General features: G+C 42.1%; 1 protein-coding gene across 1 annotated transcript in view; it reads left to right on the forward strand.

Moving 5' to 3' along the window:
• The window catches only part of LOC134351343 (LITAF domain-containing protein-like), a 49175-nt gene extending 25002 nt beyond the window's left edge, over nucleotides 1–24173 (forward strand). The window contains exons 2-4 of the mRNA XM_063057417.1: nucleotides 14381–14546; nucleotides 16323–16476; nucleotides 23824–24173. Coding sequence (XP_062913487.1) covers nucleotides 14393–14546; nucleotides 16323–16476; nucleotides 23824–23932 — 417 coding nt within the window. The 5' untranslated portion in view covers nucleotides 14381–14392 and the 3' untranslated portion in view covers nucleotides 23933–24173. The remainder of the gene's footprint in view (nucleotides 1–14380; nucleotides 14547–16322; nucleotides 16477–23823) is intronic.
• The last annotated feature ends 1507 nt before the right edge of the window (nucleotides 24174–25680 follow it).

The raw sequence follows: 25680 nt of genomic DNA on the forward strand, positions 1-25680 counted from the left end.
ATTATCACAAATACATGTTTGCACAGGTGCAATGGAATTCTTGCTTGAAGCAGCACCGAGAGGCATATAACGACATGAGCATCGCAACATAGCAACAAGAAAACCTAAATTAAATATCTTGTTACATACCAGCAGCAATAGATCACAAATTGAGTCGGGCTTTAATGTTAAAACCACTATATTTATTAGTATCTACTCAAAATATAGAAAATTAAATGAAATAAATAGAAGTTAACGATGTTATATGTGTGTGTGGCTCCCAAACTGTCAAGCTTAGGAACAGTTCTTAAAGTCTTAAGATGGCAAACTAGAAAGGTCCAGTAATCCACAAATAAGTGAGGGGAGAAACTTGTAAATCCACATCAAAATATAGAGAGGAGGTGATTACGAAGAATTCCACCGGTTCCACGCTGGGAAAATGAAGTAACAGTCGCCAAAGATCTTATCTGTTGAGTCGTCCCAAAATCCACGTAGAAATATCCCCAAAGGTGACAGTCACGGAATATCCCTTCACACAAGTGGTCACCACATAACACACCTGAATCCAGGTAAGGGCTAACAAAAGTGGTTGCCACAGGATACTCCAACAGAATCCACATATGGATCATATGAAGTGACAGTCACACAACCAATGTGCACTGGGTGCTGTTGGTCAACCCAATTCTCAGGGCATGGGAAAGCATCAGACTTTACCCACTGCTGCAGCAAGTGTCTCTCTGTCTCTCTGTCTCTCTGGTCCCAGCTTGTTATACTGACATCATAGTCCCGCCTCATTCAGGCTCTTAAAGTGACACCCACAGTAAATGAAACAGTGGTCACTTAACAATATCATACGCTCTTTTACAAGAAAGAGTGCGACAAAAAAGTCTATTTTTGTGCAAAGTTGTCATGGTGTTGCTAAACTGTAGTGATTATGGTTGAGTTCTGGAACAGAGTGGTTGAAAGGAAGAAGCTGTTTTTTAATTTGGTGGTGTTGGACTTCAGGCTTCGAGAGCTGCGGTAGCTGCGAGAAGATGGCATGGTTATCGTTGCATTGCATTCATCCTGAGAAGACACTCGTTCATGAGGCTTCATGCCTTTCGGAACTTTTTGACAGCTGCAATCGTAATTGTCTCTCAGGGACTCAGTGGGCACCAATAATTTTAAAAAAAGGTGTAAGTGGAATGGCCATTGTTGGAGTGGAGAGTATTATAGTGCCCAGGCTTTGGCTCAGCAGGCTTGTACAAGAACAAGCGCAAGCTAGAACTTCAAGCTTGAGAAGTGTGAGCTTTAACAAGTGTAGACAGGATGGTAGTTCAGGCAGTGGAATGCTTCTCCTGTAAAATGTGGGATTTCAGAGTACCTAACAGTCCCTGATAACTGCATTTGTAGGAAGTGCACCCAACTCTAGCTCCTGATGGACAAAGTCTAGGAGCTAGAGCTGGATGTACTCAGGATCATCGGGGTGGCTGGAAATTAGACTTTTAATGAGGTGGTCACACCCAGAGTGCAGGCTTCATATAGTACAGGTGTCCCCCGCTTTCCGAATGTTCGCTTTACGAAACCTCACTGTTACGAAAGACCTACATTAGTGCCCTGTTTTCACTTTCAGAAGGTGTTTTCACTGTTACGAAGAAAGGCAGCGCGCAATAAAAAAACAGTGCACGAAAAAATCAGCACACGATAAAAGGCAGCGCGCGCCCCGAGCAGCTGCTCTCCCCCGGATTCGGAACGGCGTTGCTTTAACACGTTGCATTGAGCAGCTGTTAGCAAGATGAGTTCTAAGGTGTCGGAAAAGCCTGAAAGAGTAAGGGTGTTACACTTAGCATAACACTAGACATAACTAAGCGTTTCGATCTTGGTGAACGAAGCAAGGACAAAGTGAGTTTGGCTTGTGGAAGTTGACGAAGATGATGTTGAAGAGGTTTTGGCATCCCATGACCAAGAACTGGTAGATAAAGAGCTGATGCAATTGGAAGAGGAAAGGATAACAATTGAAACCGAATGCAGAAAGTGAAGCAACTGCGTGAGATTTTCGCTGCAATGATAAAGTAGAACTTTAATTTTGAAAGGGTACGTAGGTTTAGGGGATATTTGCAGGATGGTTTGAGTGCTTACAAACAACTGTATGATAGAAAAATGCACGAGGCTCAGCAGTCAAGCAAGCCTTCCACATCAACCACAGCAGACAACGAACCTCGACCTTCGACATCGAGGCGGGCAGTCATAGGAGAAGATGAGCTGCCTGCCCTGATCGTGTCCCACCACCACGGATACTGTACCGATTCGCGGAGAATGCAGCAGTAGCCAGGAGACACGCAGCACATCTTTAAGAAAAAAGCCGAAATAAACATGCTAATTAATTAGGTGCCGCCTAGCACGTAATTGTCGGCCCAGAACAGAGGCGATGCGATGGGCACTGATCTGGGCTGACAATTATGTGCCGGGCAGCACCTAATTAATTAGCATGTTTATTTCGGCTTTTTTGTTAAAGATGTGCTGGGTGCCTCCCGGCTACCACTGCGTTCTTTGCGGCAATGTATCGGGTCGGCGGCCCAGAGGGTGGGGGCCACTGCACCACCCAGCCTGCGACGACTCAGTCTAACACACCATCATCAGTGTGCTCAGCGCTGTTTTCCCAATTCCGGTAAGTGATACAACACTGTACATATATTATTTCTACTTTATATAGGCTGTGTATTTTTACGTGTTATTTGGTAGATTTGGCAGCTTCATAGTTTAAAGGTTACTGGAGAGTGTGTTTATGCCAACAGCGCTTGCGTGAGATACGGAGAATCTGTGCAGGCAATCGTTGTAGAGAAGTATTTCTACTTTATATAGGCTGTGTATTTATCATATCATTCCTGCTTTTACTTTATGTTACTGTTATTTTAGGTCTTGTGTGTTATTTGGCATGATTTAGTAGGTTATTTTTGGGTCTGTGAACGCTCACAAAATTTTCCCATATAAATAAATGGTAATTGCTTCTTCGCTTTACGACATTCCGGCTTACGAACCGTTTCATAGGAACGCTCTACCTTCGGATGGTGGGGGAAGCCTGTAGATGGGTGACCACTGGGAGAAGCATTCAGTACAAGGTGCCCTGTGGTCATTCTTCTCAGCAACAAACATATCCCTTTGCATACTGCTGGGGGAATGACCTACTAGGGCACAGCAACAGCAGCCAGAGCAGTGGCACTCTGGCTGGCCCTGAGGCTCAGCAGTGTAAGATAAGGCAAGGCAGAGTGATAGGAGACTTGATAGTTTGTGGGGCGGGGGGTGCAGACAGGAAATTTTGTTGCTGTGAAAGATGCCTGGATGGTTTTGTTGCCTCCCAGGTACTAGGGTGTAATATTGTAATATGTCTTAGAGCAGCTGTAGAAGATTCTCAAGTGGGTGAATAGTCAGAGGTCATGGTGCAAATTGGCACCAATGACATGGGTAGAAAGAGAGAAGAGGTCCTGCACAGTGAGTATAGGGAATTAGGAGAAGGCTGAAGAGCAGGACCTCCAAGGTAGTAACCTCCAGATTACTCCCAGTACCATGTGCTAGTCAGGGCAGGAATAAGATGATGGTACAGGTGAATGAGTGGTTGATCAAGTGGTGCAGAGGACAGGGTTTCAGATTTCTGGATCATTGAGATTTCTTCTGGGATGGTATGGCCTGAACAAACAGAATGGGTTACACCTGAATCCTAGGAAGACCAATATTCATGCGGCCAGGTTCGTAGAGCTGTTGTGAAAAGATTAAACTTATTTGGCGGGGATGGGAACCTGAATGATGGGGGTCAGAATGGGGCAATATCAAAGTTGATGCATTGCGTAGTGAAACTAAGGAAGGACTGGCAAATGATAGGGCAAATTACAGTCAGTGGGATGAGTTGCGATGTAACATAGGGGCAAAATTGAAAAGGGTGATGACTGAAGGTGTTATAGTTGAATGCACACAATGTACATAATAAGATAGATGACCTTGTAGTACACTTAGAGATTGGCAGGTATAATGTTGTGGAATCACTGAGTCGTGGCTAAAAGAAGATAATAGTTGGGAGCTTAACATCCAAGGATACATATTAAGTCAGAAGGACAGGCAGATAGCAGATGGGGTGGGTGGTTCTGTTGGTTAAAAATTAAATCAAATCCGTAAAGAGGTGACATAGGATTGGAAGATATATTCAGATGGGAGTTGTATACAGATCTCTGAACAGTAGCCAGGATGTGGGCTACAAATTAGAATTGGAGATAGAAAAGATGTATACAAAGGGCAATGTTGTGATTGTCATGGAGGATTTCAATATGCAGGTAGATTGCATATTGAAATCATATCAAGTTGGTGCTGGATCCCAAGAGGGAATTTGTAGAATGTCACAAAAGGATTGCTTTTTTTAAAGCACCTTTTCATTGAGCCCACGAGGGAAAAGGGAATTCTGGATTGGGTGCTATGTAACGAACCAGACTTGATTAGGGAGATTAATGTAGAAGAACCTTTAGGAGGCAGTGATCATAATATGATAGAACTCACCCTGTAGTTTAAGAAGGAAAATATAAAGTCAGATGTATCAATATTACAGCATGAGTGAGGAGCTGACCAAAGTTCATGGAAAGGGACACTATCAGGGATGATGGCAATATGGAAATGGCTGGAGTTTCTGGGGCAATTCACAAGGCGCAGGATAGATACATCCCAAAGATGAAGAAGTATTCTAAAGGGAGGATGAGACACTCATGGCTGACAAGAGAAGTCCAAGACACATAAAAGCAAAGAGAGGGCATATAATATAGCAAAATTAGTGGGAAGTTGGATTTGGAAGCTTTAAAAAATCAACAGAAGGAAATTAAAAGAAGCCAGAAGGGGAGAAAAGATGAAATATGAAGGTAAGCTAGCCAAAAATATAAAAGAGGATACAAAAAGATTTTAAGACTATAAAATATAGGAGCAGAAGTAGGCCATTCAGCCCATCAAGTCTGCTCCACCATTCAGTCATGGGCTGATCCAATTCTTCCAGTCATTATCACTCCCCTGCTTTCACCCCATACCCTTTGATGCCCTGGCTAATCAAGAACTTAACTATCTCTGCCTTAAATACACCCAATGACTTAGCCTCGACAGCAGCTCGTGGCAACAAATTCCCAGATTCACCACCCTCTGACTAAAGTAATTTCAACACATCTCCGTTCTAAAAGGACGTCCTTCAATCTTGAAGTCACGCCCTCTTGTCCTGGAATCCCCTAGCATGGGAAATAACTTTGCCATATTTAATCTGTTAAGGCCTTTTAACATCCGGAATGTTCCTCTGTGATTCCCCCATCATTCTCCTGAACTCTAGGGAATATAGCCCAAGATCTGCCAGTTCCTCATACAGTAACTCTTTCATTCCTGGAATCATTCTCATGAATTTTCTCTGAACCCTCTCCAGTGTCAGTATATCTTTCCTAAAATAAGGAGCCCAAAACTGCATACAGTACTCCAAGTGTAGTCTCACGAGTACCTTATGAAGCCTCAACATCACATCCCTGTTCTTATATTCTATACCTCTAGAAAAGAATGCCAACATTGCATTCCCATTCTTCACAACCAACTCAATCTGGAGGTTAACCTTTAGGGTATCTTGCACAAGTACTCCCAAGTTCCTTTGCATCTCTGCATTTTGAAATCTCTCCCCATCTAAATAATAGTCCGCCCGTTTATTTCTTCCACCAAAGTGCATGACAATACACTTTCCAACATTGTATTTCATTTAACACTTCTTTACCCATTCTCCTAAACTATCTAAGTCTCTCTGCAGGCTCTCTGTTTCTTCAACACTACCCACTCCTCCACCTATCTTTGTATCATTGGTAAATTTAGCCACAAATCTATTAATCCCATAGTCCAAATTATTGACTCAGACCTCTGGAAAATAATACTGGAGAGGTAGTAATGGGGGTCAAAGAAATGGCAGATGAACTGAATGTGTTTTGTGTCAGTCTTCACTATGGAAGACCCTTGCTGTATGTGGGAAGTTAGAGAGGGTCAGGGGGCAAAAGTGAGTGAAGTTGCCATTACTATGGAGAAAGTGCTTGAGAAATTTAAAGGTCTGAAGGTAGGTAAGTCAACTGGACTAGATGGACTACACCCTTGTGTTCTGCAAGAGGTAGCTGAAGAGATTGTGGAGCTACTAATAATGACCTTTCAAGAATCAGTAGATCCTGGAATGATTCTGGAGGATTAGAAAATTACAAATGTCACTCCACTCTTTAATAAGGGAGGGAGGCAGAAGAAAGGCTAAGTAGCCTTTAATTTCCTTTCAGTGGTTGGGAAGACATTGGAGTCCATTATTCAGGATTTGGTTTTGGGGTATTTGGAGGCATATGAAAAAATGAGCCACATTCAGTATGGTTTCCTTAGAGAAAGCTTGCCTGACCAGTCTGTTGGAATTTTTTGTGGAAATAACAGGCAGGAGAACCCAAGGAGAGTCAGTGGTGTTGTTTACTTGGATTTTCAGAAGGCCTTTGACCAGGTGCTGCACACAACATTGCTTAACAAGATAAGGACAGATACTAGCATGGATAAGAAGGTTGGCTGACTGGCAGGAGGTAAGGAGTGAGAATAAAAGGGGCCTATTCTGATTGGCTGTTGGTGACTCATGGTGTTCTATAGGGGTCGGTATTGAGACCACTTCTTTTCATATTATATGTCAATGATTTGGATAATTGAATTGATGACTTTGAGGGCAAGTTTGCAGATGATACAAAGATGGGTGGAGGGACAGGTAGTGTTGAAGAAGCAGAGAGTCTGCAGAAGGACATGGACAGAATGGGAGAATGGGCAAAGAAGTGGCAGATGGAATATAGTGTAGGGAAATGTATGGCCATGCATGTTGGTAGGAGGAATAAAGGCAAAGGGTATTTTCTAAATGGGGAGAAAATCCAAAAATCAGCGTCGCAAAGGTTAACTTGCAGGTTAAGTTGGTGGTAAGGAAGGCAAATGCATTCCTTTAAAGAGGACTAGAATATAAAAGCAACAATGTAATGCTGAGGCTTTATAAGGCATCGGTCAGATTGCATTTGGAGTATTGTGAGCAGTTTTGGGCCTCTTATCTAGGAAGTGATGTGCTGACATTGGCAAGGGTCTAGAGGAGATCCATGTGAATGATTCTGGGGATGAAAGAGTTAACATATAAAGAACATTTGATGTCCCTGGGCCTGTACTCACTGGAGTGTAGAAGAATAAGGGGGATCTCATTGAAACCCAGTGAATATTGAAAGGCTTAGATAGAGTGGATGTAGAGACGATGTTTCCTATAGTGGGTAAATCTCACACCAGAGGGCATAGCCTGAAAATAGAGGGACAACCATATAGAACAGGGATGAGGAGGAATTTCTTTAGCCGGAGGGTGGTGAATCAGTGGAATTCATTGCCATAGATGGCTGTGGAGACCAAATCATTGAGTGTATTTAAATCAGAGATTGATAGGTTATTGATTAGTCAGGGCATTAAAGGTTACAGGAAGAAGGCAGGAGAATGGGATTGAGAGGGTTAATAAATCAGCCATGGTGGAATGACGGAGCAAACTCAATGACTTAATTCTGCTCCTGTGCCTTATGGATGGTGGAGATCTTTGATAATGGATGTTGCTTTCTTGATCTCCTAATCCTCTACACTTACTGAGGAGAATGAGGTGTGCTGTGTGGTTGCAGCTTTGTGTGGTATGGAAGTTGTAAGACATCAGACCTCAAGACCCTACAGAGTATTGTAGAAGCAACCAAGGCTCATTGGGTATTTCTATCCTCTTATTTGTGACTTTAAAGGGAGTGTTGTATACAAAGGACCTGAAGGGTTATTGAGAATCCCTAACCCCATCCCACAATCTCTTTGACCTTCTACTATGAATAAGGAGGTACAAGAGCATCAGGACTAGGACTGCCAGACTAAGACTAGGACAGCACTTTTTACCCAGGCTGTGATACTAATGAATACCCTGCCATCACTGAGGTCTTGCTACTAGGACAATGAGCTATATATGGTAAATACATGTGATGTACATATCACTTATTTTACTAAGTTTTTTGTGGTAATATTTTTCACGTGCTGTGTTGGATATATGTACTGTGGGGGTGCCATAGTCTGGAGGAACTCCGTTTTGTTTGGCTGTATATATGTGCAGTCAGATGACCATAAACTTGAACTTAACATGCCTGCTCTAGATACCACTGGTAGTGTGGTATGATGTATTGGGTAGAGTCCCCTGCTCTCTGGTCCCTCAACACCACCTCTTTAGTCAAGAAAGCTAACAGCATCTCCACTCCTGAGGAGATTGAGACAAGTGAGGTTTTTCCTCCACCCCGACATTATATCAACTTTTTACTGGAGCACAATTAAGAGCGTCCTGACCAGTTGATTCACCGTCTGGTACTGGAATTGCAATGCATCTGACCGTACGACCCTACAAAGGATTGCGAGAATCATCGGGGTCTTTCTTCTACCCATCCGAGATATTTATCAGGTGCAGGGCCCTTGGCATTGTCAGTTATCCCTCTCACCTGTCCAATGATCTTTGATCCCCTACCATCAGGAAGGAGGTAGCATTAGGACAAAGGCGGTTAGGATGGAAATGGCTTCTTCCCCCAAGGCCATGAGACTACTGAACTCCCTGCTGTAGGGTAATGCAATGGGTGACAGATGACACATATTGTTCATAATTCACAAACGTCGACGTTGTGTTGTTGCAGTCACTTTAGGAGATGATGTCTGACGTAATGATGTCAGTGTAAAAGGACTGCTTTTGGTTTGTCAGTAGTGGAAGTAAAGAGCTGTGACTTTTGTTAAGCACATAAAATGACTCGCGTTTTATTCTCAAAGTTCTACATTGGTGACTCTGATGCTTTCCGATGATTCCAGAGTTATTCAATGACATGTTGACTAATGAGTGTGCCAAGCAGTTGCTCCCCTTGCCAGGCTTGGGTGATGCTAGGCCTGAAGAGCTAATGCACCACATGCTGTCTTTCCTGGACAATCACAATCCTTGTTTTATTTTTAAAGAACTCTTTATGCAACAAATGCGTGATCAAGTTCATACAGCCCTCGCTAATACAGTGGTGAAGGATTACCAGGGGCTTGCTATGATGGCCTCTAGCTTACACTCGGCCAGACGAGGTGCATCATTCCCTGCCTCAGTAAGCCCTGTCAGCAGAGCCTTCAGAAGGCTCAAGCTCACAGCTCAAAACTAGACGATGCTAGGTCTCTTTTCACCATGCACACTTCAGCATGAACATAAAGTGGTGCCGACTCCCATGCAACTCTGACAGTACCAGTGCATTGGGACTTCAGAGGTCTGTGACCACCATGGGTTCAGCTGTCAGAGTCATCTATTATTCACTACAAACACCCTTCCTGTGCCATGGGGCACTCGAGTGTGCTACCAGCATCACCCATTGATTATAAGGCTGACAGCAATGGATCTTTACTGGAAGCCGGCAAATACAGCAGGATTTGGAAGTGGGACATGATACATGATGCTCCACATGGGACTTTGGCTTGGCTAAAAGTTGCTAGACCTCTTCTGATTGGCAGAGATTTCATGTGTGGCAAAGGACTGTTAGTAGATATGCCGGTTTGTGGAAGCAAAAGACTTTGGGTTGTTCGACAGTAATCTTGCAAAGTTTGCTAATGTGTTCAGTGATAAGCCAAACTTCCTTAACCACCAAAGAACATAAAGACACTGACACACCATCCTTATGACTGCATCTGTGTGCTACCAGGGCCAGTCATCTGATATGTCAGCAGTCAGAATTTAAAGCTGCTGATGCCCACTAAATTTCCCCCAATGTCGACATGCGCATGTCTACCCTCTTTCCCCTTCATGAAGTCAACAATCAACTCTTTAGTTTCACTGACATTGAGCAAGAGCTTGTTGCGGCACCATTCAGTCAAGTGACCTCTCTCACGAGTTGACTCATTACTATCTGTAATTCTTCCACAAGCAGTAATGTCATTGGCAGATTGGCGTATGGCATTGAAGCTATGCTTACCCACACGATTGTGTGTATAGAGTGTCGATCGGGGAACTAACTATGTATCCTTAAGGTGCAGTTGTGTTGGTGGTCAGAGAGGAGATGTTCTCCTTTTCACGGACCATCTATCCCCACTGAGGTCTGCCAATGAGAAACTCCAGTATCTAGTTGCAGAGGGAAGTGCAGGAGTCCAGGTCATGAAGATTGATACTAAGTTTGGGTGGGATGATTGTGTTGAATGCTGAGCTGTAGTCAATGAAAAATAACCTGAAGTGTGAGTTCTCGTTGTTCAGAGCAGAGTGAAGAGCCAGCAAAATAGCATCTGGCATTGACCTGTTCCATTCTATTTCATTTGAAAGCAACTGTATATAATTCAGCTGATGTAGCACCAATATTTTTAGTTTGAGAAGTTTTGTCAAATTGTGGGAACTTGTAACTTCTTACATGTGTGGAATGAGTGCTTTTGGAGAATGTGGTGGTAAACTGTATTGTAGTAAAAGAGAGTTAAAGTAAAATATACAAGTATGAAATGCTGGAAATGTTCAGCAAGTTCAAAGATTAATTTATTATCAAAGCATGTATCCATGTACAACTCTGAAATTTGTATTCTCCAGACAGCCACGAAACAAAGAAAGAACATCAAAGTCATTCAGAGAGAAACATCCAACCTCCCCCATACAAAAAAGAATAACTTCCCAATCATCAGCATCCCAAAAACACCCTCCCCCATATGAAACGGAACATGAACATCAACCCCCAAAAAATAACCCCTTCCCTGCACAGAAAAATTAACAGAGCACTAACAGCACATCAACTCCCAATCACCGTCCCTTCGCACAAGAAAACAAAAGGAAAGGGCAATTTAAAAAAAACACAGAATACAAAAGTCACAAGTCTGGAAAAAGTCCACAGTCCATGAGCGCAATAATACAGTATATATAAACACAGAACTACGATACCATCCTATAATATCAGCGACATTCATCAGAAGAGAGGGACGCCTCATGAGGCAGAGAGGCCTACCTGCCTGCCTACCACAGCGAGCCACACAGCGATAGGCCGCTCACAGATTCCTTCTCCAGCAGCAAACAAAAGGCAGGCAGTCAACAATGAAACTCTTGCTCACCTTCTGCATTTACCTCAACATCTGTTTTCTTAAATGCTTTAATTGGTGATTAATAGATCCTTTAAACGGCGGATCGTGCCCCATCTCGAAGTTTCTTCGCATCGAGGCCGCGTAGTTAATAGAGCAAGTGTATTTAATGCTTTTGGTTAGTGAGCATTTAAGAGTTCTTCTGCAGTTACTGTGAGACTTACTGACTATGTTGTGCATTATTTTTGGATTTTCACCATTTGCAGTATTTTGGTTATTTAATGATCTAGGGAAGGTAAATGATCTACAAGATTTCATGATGACCATTCAGTGAAAAATGGATGACTTGCCCATTTTTAAAAATGTTTTACTGTTTATGTATTTGGTATGTGGTGGTTTTGCTTTGGATTTGTGCCTCATCTGTTCTGGACAGTGGCTGAAGTCTTGGAGACTTTTGCAGTAGTTCTGACGGTTGTGCTCAGAAGAATAGTGCAGTAATGTCTTTGAAATTGAAGTAATGACTTTTCTGATATCAAATAATATTTCAGTTGCCAGCTAACACATCTGAAGGAGGAGACAAATATTAAAGGAAACTTTGGGAAAGAATTGGCATAAAGTGAGAGTTTAAACGCTTTAAGAATGAATGGAAGCAACTATTTAATTCTACATTTAAAACTGGACAGAGGCAAGAACTTAAGAATACTATAATAGGATTGTCAATGTTCAAGTGTTACACTTTCAGTCCACAAGCATTCTTTTGGTGCTCTCAGTTAAGGTTCTAGCACCTCATTGCTAAGGATTTTAAAATGCATCAGTCTTAACAAGAGCACTGTACCTGGGATGTTAGATCTGTGCTGTGCTGCAATTTTAATGCCCATACTGTACTAGGAAACTCAAGGAGAGTGACAAAACATTGCAGCTCACAATGCAGTCTCAGTCTATAAACGAATACAGTAATGAGAGGAAGGAGATGAGAGCCTGTGGAGTACGATACTGGAGATTGTAGATCTCTTCCCTTTCACTCTTCCAAGAACACAAAGAGGAGGAGTGGTATAGCCTTGTGCTGCTGCTCAGGAAGATCAAAGCTTGTCGGATATTTTGTTCAAGCTCCACATTCCTCTTAAATTCCAAATGCCAAAAAATATCTGTCAGAAATACCAACAATATACTTGATCGTATTTCTGTTCAGGCTGAAGATAGTCCAGTTGTGATCATGTTGAATGGTGGGGCAGGTCTGGGGGTCTAGGTCTCTTACTCTTGCTTTTGTGTCTTCTTGTTCCTGTTCAGCCACTGCAATACCAGCCCTCTAACCTGAAGCTGGAACACAGCATTTAATCCCGTTTTCAACTCTGATAGAGAAATGGAAGACCTAGCTAAGAAGGTCTTAAAAGAAGAACTTGCTTAATTAAATCAGTCTCCTGGAAGGAAATACAACAACTTGCATGTGCACAATAATATCTCTCTAAGAATTTTGATAATGGACAGATAGTTTGTTAATTAAGGAAATTTTATTATCTCATCTGATAGAATGTAACACTGTTCTGTGTGTGCACCAATTGAATTTCGACATGATTTGGTGTCTGGGTCTCTGGAGTGAGACTTGAACCCACATTCTTCAGACTAGGAGGTGCGAATGCTACCACTGAAATGTGAACTGCAAATCTACTGTTGGCCATTGGAACCAAATGCCAAGTTTGTTTTCTTTTTAATATGACCACTTTTCAATGACACAACTAATCCAAACAAAATCAACAGCAAAGTATTGGGAGCTGGCAAGTGAGCCCAGTATAGAACAGGAATGTGAAGTGAATTGATGTGTTAACAGTTACTAAAGCTTGAATATGCTGCCTGGTCTGCTGAGCATTTCCAACGTTACTGTTATTGGACTTTTTTTTTTAATTTTAAGGATCTCTTCTGTTTGAAAACCAAGATGTTCTCGTGGATTTTTTTTATGCTATACATTTTTCCTTTAGGACTCGGGTGTTGTGCCACTTTGGGGAAGTGTAACTTAGAAAAGGGTTAAATGCTAGAGTTTCTACCCATTTTGTTTCCTCTTCTGAGTTTGCAGAACAAACTGATTCAACATACGCTCTTTAGTTTGGTTTTGAGTGCTTTCTACTATACATCTTCCCACACATGTATGGTTACTAGGGGTACTAATGCCACAATAATGTTTTGGTTCATTGTGACATCTTATCTTTGTTTGATTTGGCTTTAGTCCATTGGTTACACAGCAAGCAATGGTGCAGTGTAATGGAGCAATTGACCTTTTGATGTGTAGAATAGTTATGGGAAAGGCTGTGGTGGATTCAGTGGTTAATGGAGATGAACACATTCAATATGTTGGGAATTAACTAGTAAACTGGAATAGTTAATGGAAAAATAATTAATGGGATAACATTTTTAAATCAAGGGTGCTGGGATAGGGAAAAGAAAGGCGTTTCAAGTTTGGGCTTTTTGGAGGGCCAAATGCGTAGTATATTGATGTTCTGGTCGGGAGTCCAGCCTGGAGCTAGGTAGGGATTTGCATGATGGCTCAGGATCAAGTAATACTCCTGCTTCATGGCTTCAGTGACATGGGTTTGATCCTGCCCCTACCAGTGCTCTCTGTGTTATTTGCATATTGTCCTTGTGACTGCTCTATTCCCCACTCTGACCTTTTACCTCCTTCTTCTCACCAGTGTATTACTTCCCCTGGATCCTTTCCTCCTTCCCTTTCACCTATGGTCCACTCTTCTCTCTTATCAGATTCCTTCCTCTCCAGACCTAGACCTTTCCCACCCACCTGGCTTCACCTACCCCCTTCCAGCTAGCCTCCTTCCCCTCCCCCCTTCTTTTTATTCTGGAATCAACTCCCTTCCTTCTCAGTCCTGAAGGAGTGTGTCTGCCTGAAATGTTGACTATCTATCCATTTCCATAGATGCTGTCTGTCCTACTGAATTTCTCCAGCATTTTGAATGTGTTGCCTTGGGTTTCCTCTGGTTTCCTCCATGTCCCAAGGACAGGCCAGTTATTGAGTTAATTGACGGCTCTAAATTGTCCTTGGTGTATGCAGATGGTTGACAAATTGGTATGGATTTGTTGGCATGTGAGATAAAATAGTGGTTAAAGGGAAGCCAGTACGAGACTGTGATTGCCCTGTGAACCAGCACAGATCTGATTTTTGAAAAAGCTTTGCTGTACAAGAATATGATTTGGGTGCACCGCGTCTATAGAAGCATCTCCTCTGTTACCCAGCAAGAAAACTCCTCACAATTTAAACTGTTTTTATATCGGATTCCTGACTAGATGATTAAATAACCTTTCTCTGTTGTAGGTGATCAAGCTAATGGATTCAAAAGGTATCAGCAGTGCGCCCCCAGCCTACGCTGACTCAGTACCACCACCAAGCTATCCTGCAAGTGCTCCTTATCCTGCAGGGCCTCCAATGGAAGCACCTATGGCACCTGCATATCCTGTCCAACCTGCTCAGCCTCCTGTTGGTGAGTGTGTCTGTACTTCAAAACGAACTGCTTCTCTTCATGGCTCACTTGTTACTGGCTGTGGTTGATGGTGTTGAGTGGCCCTTCTGGAGCCCTAAAGCTCCTGGGTGAACACATCCTCTACCTGTGAAGATCTGCCGTACATCCAGGGAGTACTTTATCAGGATTTTCTACTGGATTGGAATTTCCATTCATTTCAATGGGAATTCTGACCTGGAGATTTGGAGGAAAAATGTTACTTAATTATAGTGTTACAATTTTAATTTAATTACAGTAAATCTCCACTAATCTAGCACCCTCAAGACTTTGGTAGCAGACTGGTAGGTTTCTGCACTGTTGAGTACTAATCTTATAATACACTTTTAAATTTTAATGTCACACAGTAACATAATAAATATTCTAATGAATAGGTGTGTTCTCGGGAGCATAGGGAACAGGGCCCTGATGAACTTAATAAGAATGTCAATGATAAAACCGGTTGAAAGTGATGCCAAGCCAGTGGGATGATAAAGTTACCAGATTAGTGGAGTTTTGTTGTAATCATTATAGTTTTAGCATAAGGCAACTTTATTTAAATACTCTCCATATTTTATTCTGTGCACAGACTTGCCACTGGCAAAGCTGTTGCTAAAGCCTTGCTGTGCCTGACCGCCTAGCACCCAGAAGCAGAGCTGACTTTTCCTGGCCATGGAATTGTGAGCAAGTGGGGGCCATGGCTGGTGAGGAGTGAGGCTGATTCCACCACAATATATGCTGATAGTAGCTAGCCAATTAGTGCATTTTTGGGTTTAGATGTGTACTTGTGGTGTGCACTTAAGAGAGATGGATAGCTCCCTCAAAGATTGCTGCAGACTCAGTAGGAGCAGAAGTGGTGCTGACTTCAGAGAGCGGTTTGTGCCTGCAGGGTGTGGGAGTGTAGGAAGAGAGAATGGAAAGGAAAAATGGTAGCTTAGACATAGTAGATTTCTCTCTTCAGTTCTCAAGTGTGCTGTTGTGATAGCTGTTCCTATTGGTCGGGAGCAGACTTTACAAGGAGGGTAAGTTGAATGGAAGATGTCATCCTGTGCTTTGTTGGCTTTTATTACATGAAGATTTGACTCGAGGAGTAAGGAATTTCTGCTGTTATAGTTCCTCGCTAAGACTGAGTCTGGAGTTTTGATCTCCTTGCCTTAAAAAATTAATCTGCTTACAAATCTTGCCAGATTGGTTCCTGGGATGGCTGGTTTGCTGTATGAGAGTGGATAGACCAGGCGTAGTAGTAGTAGTCATACTTTATTGATCCCAAGGGAAATTGGCATGCTTTATAAGAATGAGATCTTTGGAGATATCTAAACTGAAAGAATGTTTCCTCTAATTGACTTACAAATTACCAGAGAATAAAGAATGAGAGGTGATCTTATTGAATGTTATAAAATCCTTAAAGGCTTGAGCAGTTGGATGCAGAGATGTAGTATTCCCTAGCTGGGATGTTGTAGTGCCAGTCTAGAAATGAGGAGCAACCCATTTAAGATTGAGATGAGAAATGCCTTCCTGTATAGGGTGCTGAAGTTGTGGATTTTACTCTCCAAAGTTGGAGGTTTAGTTGTTTAGTTAATTCATTAATAACTTTCTGGATATAGGGAATTATGCGGATAGAGAAGACAGAAGATTCTTCATGTATGATGGGAACAGGCACAGAAGGCTCAGTGTTCTTGTCCTGTTTCGGGATCTTGTAGTTCCTAGATTTTTACTTCCTGTGCAGGATGCTCTGACAAAATATTCCTCTGTTTCTCATAGTGGTGCAGACAGTATACGTACAGCCATCTCAGAGTTTCGGTGCACAGCCGGTGCAGACAACCTGTCCAACTTGTCATCAGGTAGTGTTGACACGTGTTCGCTACACACCGGGAGCACTGACCTGGATCAGCTGTGGAGGTCTCTTCGTGTTTGGGTAGGTGGACAAATGAGCATTCATTGTAAAATAATTCTTAAGAGTGTACTGTAAGCTATCTGTGCTTTGCAGTTCTCATAAAGAGAATTTAAAAGCTCAGAGCCCCTTTTGCTGCAGTATCATATAAAAGTTTATGCATTATCTCTACAAATCATCACAAGCAGAGACATAAATGAAGCAGTCTGACAAGTACAAATGGCAAAGCAGTCTGTCTCTTTGGACAAAATTAATGGAATATTGCTAGGGTTGGAATATGTACATAGAAACCAAATAATCCTTAGAATTTGAAATAAAATGGAAACTAATCACCAAGCCGAAAATTTGTTAGATCGTCCATGTTCAGTGTAATTAGATGAAAGAAAGAATGGGAAACTCTCTGCTTGTGGCCAAGTCTAAATTATTGTGGAATTCTTATGCTGTTTGGTCATCTAATGGTATTGGTGTCTGGGTCTAATCTTTGTACCTTTTATTGAATGACAGTTAGCTTCCCTAGGCCTTTTGTGTTGGGAGAATCAGATCCTGCAAATGTTGTATACATCTCCTTAAAGAGAAGCTATATGCTGGCTGAGCTGTGCAGAAAGACCTGGGAGATCATGGAGGCTTGTAGGACATAAGAGAGAGCAAATTCAATTGGCCAAACGGCCTAATACTGCTCTGATGGCTTATGGGACAAGGGGAAAATCCTCTAGAGTTCTCTAGTAAAACCTCTCCTTTCATGACCTGGCTAATCAAGAATCTGTCAATCTGTGTCTTAACTATACCCAGTCACTTGGCCTCCACAGCCACCTAGGACATTTAGTTCCACAGATTCATCACTCTCTGGCTAAAGAAATTCCTCCTCATTTCTGTTCTAAAAGGATTCCTCTTTCTTCAGAGGCTGTTTTCCTCTGGTCTTGGACTCTCCCTCCATAGAGAATATCCTCTCCTCATCCACTCTATCGAGGCCTTTCACCATTCAATAGGTTTCAATGAGGTCACCCCTCATTCTTCTGCATTCCAGTGAGTGTGGGCCCAGAGCCATCAAACACTGTTCATATGACATACCTTTCAATCCCGAAATTCTTTTAGAAACATAGAAAATAGGTGCAGAAGTAGGCCATTCGGCCCTTTGAGCCTGCACCACCATTCAGTATGATCATGGCTTATCATCCAACTCAGAACCGTGTACCTGCCTTCTCTCCATACCCCCTGATCCCTTTAGCCACAAGGGCCATTCTAACTCCCTCTTGAATATAGTCAATGAACTGGCCTCAACTGTTTCCTGTGGCAGAGTATTCCACAGATTCACCACTCTCTGTGTGAAGAAGTTTTTCCTAATCTCGGTCCTAAACGGCTTCCCCTTTATCCTCAAACTGTGACCCCTCGTTCTGGACTTCCCCAACATCGGGAACGATCTTCCTGCATCTAGCCTGTCCAATCCCTTTAGGATTTTATACGTTTCAATAAGATCCCCCCTCAATCTTCTAAATTCCAATGAGTATAAGCCTAGTCGATCCAGTCTTTCATCATATGAAAGTCCTGCCATCTCAGGAATCAATCTGGTGAACCTTCTTTGTACTCCCTCTATGGCAAGAATATCTTTCCTCAGATTAGGGGACCAAAACTGCACACAATACTCCAGGTGTGGTCTCACCAAGGCCTTGTACAACTGCAGTAGTACCTCCCTGCTCCTGTACTCGAATCCTCTTGCTATAAATGCCAGCATACCATTCGTCTTTTTCACCGCCTGCTGTACCTGCATGCCCACTTTCAATGACTGGTGTAGAATGACACCCAGGTCTTGTTGCACCTCCCCTTTTCCTAATTGGCCACCATTCAGATAATAATCTGTTTTCCTGTTTTTGCCACCAAAGTGGATAACCTCACATTTATCCACATTAAATTGCATCTGCCATGAATTTGCCCACTCATAAACATCCTTTGAAACCTCTCCAATGTCAGCTCATCCTTTCTTAATTAAGTGGTTCTTAACAGCTCACGATACTCGAAGTGAGGCCTCACCAGTGGCTTATAAAGCCTCAACATTACATCCTTGCTTTTAATATTCTAGCCCTCTTGAAACAAATGCTCAAATCATATCGCCTACCTCACCACCAACTCAACCTGCATATTAATCTTTAGGGAATCCTGCACAAGGACTCCCAAGTCCCTTTGCATCTCAAATTTTTGAATTTTCTCTGCATTTAGAAAATAATCTACATGATTTTTTCTACTAAAGTGCATGACTAAACACTTCCCAACACTGTATTTCATCTACCACTTCTTTGCTCTAATCTGTCCAAGTCCTTCTATAGCCTCTCTACTTCCTCAAAACTACCCTCCACCTATCTTCATGTCTTCCACAAACTGCCATAAAGCCATCAATTCAGTCATCTGAGTTAGTGACCTATAACTTAAAAAGAAATGGTCCCAACACAGACTCCTGTGGAACACTACTAATTACCAGCTGCTGACCAGAAAAAGGTTCCCTTTATTCCCACTGTTGGCATCCTGCCAATCAACCACTGCTTATCCGTGCTAGAGTTTTTCCTGTAATATCATGGGCTCTTAACTTGTAGCATGTTGTCAAATGCCTTCTGAAAATTCAAGTACAGAACATCCACCCAATTCTCATTTGTTTATCCTACTTTTAATTTATTCAAAGAATTCCAACAGATTTCTCAGACAAATTTTTCCCCTGAGGAAACCATGCTAACTATGACCTATTTTATTCTGTGCCTCCAAGTACCCTGAAACCACATCTTGAACAATTGACTCCAACATCTTCTCAACAACTGAGGTCAGACTAACTGGCCTATAATTTTCTTTCTTCTACCACTTTCTAATCTTGAAGAGTGGAGTGATATTTGCAATTTTCCATTCCTCTGGAACAATGCCAGAATGAATTGATTCTTGAAAGATCAGTGAGGAGACTAATGTCTCCACATTTTCTTCAGCCACCTCTTTCAGAACCCTGGAGTATATACCATCTAGCCCAGGTGATTTTTTTTTCTACTTTCAGACCTTTCATTTTCACAAGAACCTTCTCCCTAGTAATGCTAATTTCACACACTTCTGCTCGCTGGCATTCTCGAACTTCTGGCATACCGCTACTGTCTTCCACAGTGAAGACTGATGCAAAATACTTCCCCAGTTCATCTGCTATTTCTTTGTCCCCCAATACTACCTGAACAGCAGCATTTTCCGGTGGTCCAATGTCCGCTCTCGTCTCTTACACTTTATGTATCTGAAGAAACTTTTTGTATCCTCTTTTAATATTATTGGTTAGTTCCCTTTTGTATTCCATCTTTTCCTTCGTTATTTTTGTGTTGCCTTCTGTTGGTTTTTAAAAGATTCCCAATCCTCTAACTTGCCACTAAGTTTTGCTCTATTATATGCCCTCTCTTTGGTTTCTATGTTGGCTTTGACTTCTCTTGTTAGCCGCAGTTATCTCATCTTGCCTTTAATATACTTTTTCCTCTTTGGGATGTATATATCCTGTGCCTTCCGAATTACTTCCAGAAATTCCAGCCACTGCTGCTCTGTCGTCATCTCTGCCAGTGTTCGTTTCCAATCATTTTTGGCCAGCTCCTTTCTTATGCCTCTGTAATTCCCTTTACTCCACTGTAATGCCGATACATCTGACTTTAGCTTCTCCTCAAATTGCAAGGTGAATTCGATCATATTATGATCACTTTTCCCTAAGGGTTCCTATACCTTAAGTTCTCTGATTAATTCCAATTTATTGCACAGCACCTAATCGAGAGTAGTTGGTCCGCTAGTAGGCTCAACCATGCGCTGCTCTTAAAAAGCCATCTCATAAGCATTCTAGAAATTCCCACTCTTGGGATCCAGCACCAACCTGATTTACCTGATTTTCCTAATCTACCTGCATATTGAAATCCCCCATGACTATTGTAACAATGTACTTCTGGCATGCGTTTTCTTTATTGTAATTTGCAGAACACATCCTTACTATTGTGTGAGGGTCTGTATATAACTTCCATCAGGGTCTCTTTACCCTTGCAGTTCCTTAGCTCTACACGCAATGATTCTACATCTTCCATCCCTATGTCACCTCTTTCTAATGATTTGTTGACTGGCATGTCAATAAGTCTTGAGTAAAGTTATAAGCCTTGCATCAAACTTGCTAGCACCTAGCTACTCAAAGTAGCCATTTCACCAGAATAGAACGTATAGCCATTTCCTTTCTCTTGAAATAAATATAGAACTGAAAGAGGCAGTAGACAGCCAGTGCCCATGTGCCCATATCCTTTACAGAGAAGGTTCTGCTAGCATCTATTTGGAGGCTTATTGAGGCCATGCCTTTACCAAAAAGTTGTTTTTTTTTTGTGTGTGTGCATGGATCAACAGCCAAACATCTTCCTGCACTAGCTTTGCCCCCTTTCTATTTTGAGTAACTTTGTGATTTGGAGGAAACTGGCCAACGTTGGTATTTCCAGAAATCTGCTATTCTAGTCCTTGCTGATAGAGGTTGCAGGTTTGCAAGGTGATGTTGAAATGGTGCGGTTAAGTAACTAGTATTTTATGGGTGATTTGCTTCAAAGTAAAGGAAGAGTTTATGGTCATTCAGAAACACATATATGTACCAATGAAATGAAAAATATACTTGTAGCAGTATCACAGGTACATATCAGAATCAGGTTTATTATCACTGATGTTTTGTATGTTGTGAAATCTGTTTTGCAGCACAGTACAGTGCAATACATAAGATATACTATGAATTACAATAAAATACTTCAAAAGATTAAATAAGTAGCGCAAAGATAGAGGGGTGGTATGGGTTCATTGACTGTTCAGAAATCTGATGACGGGGGGTGGGGGGGTGGGCGGAGAGAAAGCTGTTCCTAAAATGCTGAGTATGTGTCTTCAGGCTCCTGTACCTCCCTGATGGCGGTAATGAGAAGAGCAAGTGTGCTGGGTGATAGATGTCCTTAATGATGGATGTTGCTTTTTTGATGCATCACTTTTTGAAGATATCCTTGATGGTGGAGAGGCTGATGCCCATGATGAAAATGGCTGAGTTTACTACACTCTGCAGCTTTCCAATTCTGTACGGTGGCCCCTTTGTGCCAGATGGTGATGCACCCAGTTACGTGCTCGCCACAGTACATTGTAGAAACTTGCTGGAGTCTTTGGTGACATGCTAAATCTCCTTAAACTCCTAATGAAGTACAGCTGCTGTCATGCCTTCTTCATAATTGTATTATCATTAGAGGCAATATTGACAAGAGAAACAATTATTTTTAAAGTAAGTTATATAAGAAAGAACAGAATTACTGCAAATTGATGTATGGGGTGAGCCTGTTACTGATACTTAGGGTGGAGGGAGTGAATGTATAGAATATTGGATGCAGTGTTTAAATTATGAACTTTTCAAACCACTTGAATGTATAGAATATGTGTTCCTGGAGCTTCACTCATCTAGACATTTTGTATTCATCATCTGAGCCTTGTGTCTAGTGAGAAAGTTTGGGAATTGGGAGGTGAGTCACTTAGACCAGTTCTGAGCACCTGACACATTCAGGAATTGGCCATGGCCATTTTGCCTCCATCACCATCCTCCCCAAATCTTAAAGTCTTGATCTCGGTTGACGTTGGGATAAGAGGATCAGTAATTTAGAACTGAGTTGAGGAAAAAGCTGCTTTAAACAGATTGCATATCTTTTTGATGTTGTTTACTGTAAGGTTCTAAATGTTCACTCACTAAGGACTGTCAGAGCAGAGACTGACAATGATAGAATGCAAGATTTTGGAGATCGAGATTTGAACTGAATTAAAGATGGTGTGTTGGTCATTATCTTTCTGAACAGCAGAACCGTCTCACTGAGTTTATTGATCAAGAAGTGGAGGATTTTAGAAATGTCCTTGAAGCTTTTTTTTGTTGTATTTCGTAACAACCCTGCCCTGGTGTTGTACTGATGATAAAGTCATACAGGATAAAAATAGATCTTTTAACCCATCATGTCAACCATCAAAATCCTATTTACACATCCCACTTTATTCTGCTTGGAATTCCATCAACTTCCCAGATTCCACCCTATATACACCCAGTTATGTTAATTTACAGAGGCCAGTCAACCAGTAAATCCACATCTTTGGGGGAAACAAGAGTCTCTTAAGGAAACCTTCACAGTCACAGGGTGAATATGTGAACTCCACACAGCACTGGAATTCAGGATTTTAAACACACAATAAGCGCAGAATAGCAAACATGAGGAAATCTGCAGATGCTGGAATTTCAAGCAACACACTTAAAAGTTGCTGGTGAACGCAGCAGTCCTGATGAAGGGTCTCAGCCCAAAACGTCGACTGTACCTCTTCCTAGAGATGCTGCTTGGCCTGCTGCGTTCACCAGCAACTTCTATGTGTGAAGTGCAGAATAGGCCCGTTGAGCTATGCCTCCCAGCAATCACCCGATTTAATCCCAGCCTAATCACAGGACAATTTGTATTGACCAATTAACCTATCAATGTCTTTGGACAGTGGAAGGTAACCCACATCACAGGGAGAATGTACAAAGTCCTTACAGGCAGCAGCAGCTGCTGTTCAATGTGGGTCACCTGTACTGTAAAGTGTCGTGCTTTGCTCTGTGCTACTGTGTAGAAGTGAATCACTGGAGCCATGAGACAGTAGCTCTGCTACCCTGTTGTTTTAGCCTAGATCATGTGAAGTGAAACATGATCCCATAGCCCCAAGTCAGGTCAAGTATTTTTAAAAAAAACCAGTTTGTTCATTGCTGCATACTGCCTGCTGAGCAAAGCATTTTATTCAACGTTGCCTTGACCACAGCAAATTAGATGGTGAAAGTGTGTGTTTGCTAGAAAGAAGTCCTCTTGTTTGGAAACCAAGGGAAATTGTCTTGATTGATGGATTGGGTTATTTCTATTTGTCTCTTCCTGTGCTTTCTGCAATTGAACAAATACAATGAGCACCCAAAAATTGGCTAGGTGAATGAAAGGAAAGGAGATAGAGGAACTGAGAGTAAGGTAGGTAGATGTAGTTATTACTTCATGAAAGGCAATTGCTGGATGGGTTCGATTCTTTTCATTTTTAAATTGGAAAAGGTGCATCGGAATGAAGGCAGGCAGCACGTAAAAATGCACTGCTGAGATGAGATGCACTCATACAGGCAACTTGCATACTATTACCATGTGCATCTTGAGTTGAAACCAGATGTAGGATTCCATTTTGCACTCCTGCTCAGATGACCACTACACTACTCCTTATGAATATGCTGAAATAAAATGGTCAATATTTATATATTGACAACTGTTTCAGAAGCTGCTCAGCGAGAGATCTGATTTTTTGGGTTCAGCTCTAATTTAACTTTTCTGTCTTTTCCAGATGCATACTTGGCTGCTGCTTGATCCCATTTTGCATTGACAGCCTTCAGGATGTGGACCACAACTGTCCAAATTGTGGAACGCACCTTGCGTGCTTCAGACGCTTGTAAAATCTTGCCTCAAGATTTGATTGTTCTTCTATAAAAATATTAAGTTTTGATGCTGATTCTTATTTGTAACTTGCATAATGAAATTTTTATTTTACTTGAAGATGGATGCTCACAACTGTTAGCTCTGGGCATTCTTCTTCCTTGATACCTGCTGCCTGTCTCTCTAATCTGTTACTGGAAGATATGTATAACAGATCATGCACTGCATACAATTATAAAGAAATTATATTTATAAATGAAAGTGTATGTATTCAGCTGTTATTAAAGGGAAAAAAACAAAAAGGCCCATTATAATTAAAACTGTCAAATATGTACAAGGTTGGAGCTCAATTCTTCTAAAAGCTGATGTGTCCATTGTACTTGTGGCACCAACTCCTATTCACTGATCACCAGTAGAATTTTCCCTCTTGGACTCCATCAAATTGTTCATTCTCATTGGATTGAATCCTATAGCTGGTTCTCTTGAACTTCTCTTCCCCATGTCAGACATCCCAGCCTGCAAAAACTCATTTCAGGGAGGTAGCACCATCAATTTGCGGGAGACTTCCGGGAGAGGTGGGATGTCTGCAAAAGAGTAGTTCCCTAGCAACTGGCCAGCTAGTTTAATTAACGATAGCTATGCTAATGAACGAATGACACCTGTTAAACTCACCCCAACACGGTCTTTTACAGTCTTAACCCACCACGGGCAATAGAAAAGTCACTATTGCAAACAGTGCAGCGAACAAGACTGTCATTATTTTGACCCCTATTAGGCAGGGGTACACTTTAGTGTAGTCTGGGGTGACGTACGTTTTATTTTTTTTTGGAACTCTCCGCCATGGTGTGCTCTCGCTCTCGCTCTGGCTTGCTTTCTCGCTCGCTTGCTCTCGCTCTCTCGCGTGCGCGCTCTCTCTCGTCGCTCTCGCGCTCTGTTGCTTTCTCTCGCTCTCAAAAAGTTGATTTCTGTGATTTTGTATATAATTTGCGGGCATCAGGGAGCCACTATTAATATGCAGGAGACTCCCGGAACTTCCGGGAGAGGTGGGATGTCTGCCATCTCCTGCCAAAAAGGCATCAACCCACACCAGAGTCCATCACAAATGTCTCCCCCCGACCCCGCCCGCCCCAGCATTCTCTAGAACCTCTTCCAATTCCACCATCCTGATTAGACATTCCTAAGTTGAACATCACAACTCCTTATTTTAAACAGTAATCCAAACACTACCAGCAGAACACTGCTTCTACAGAAAACCATTAAGTGAAATGCCCTACAACATTAGCAGTAAAATCTTAACCAGGGTGTTATGAATGGCAAACTGGCCTATATCAGAAGTTCAATTTTTTTTGGTCTTCCTCTTATAGTTGAGAGACATTTGTGATACTTAAACATAACAGTCAAAGTTTGCAGGAGTTTGAGCATACTGAAAGACGTCACTCTGTGTTGGGTTGTTTACTGCAATGTATTTCTACGCTGGACATGTAATAAGCACAGTTTGTCCTGGGAACTCATTGTGTGAAACCTTCCCTTCTCACCCATCCATTACCTCCCTCTGGTGCCACACCTGTTTTCTTTACCCTCCTCCCCCCCCCCCCACCCATGGTCCACTCTCCTTTCCTATCAGATTTCTTCTTCAACCCCTTACCTTTTCCCCGTATCCCCTCCCAGCTTTTCACCCCAACCCCTTTCCCCCACCTTCCGCCTTACCTGGCTTCACCTATCACCTGCCATCTTGTACAGTGCCCCACCCCCACCTTACTCTGGCTTC

The sequence above is a fragment of the Mobula hypostoma genome, chromosome 9 (assembly GCF_963921235.1).
Source record: "Mobula hypostoma chromosome 9, sMobHyp1.1, whole genome shotgun sequence".
NCBI classification, from domain to species: Eukaryota; Metazoa; Chordata; class Chondrichthyes; order Myliobatiformes; family Myliobatidae; genus Mobula; species Mobula hypostoma.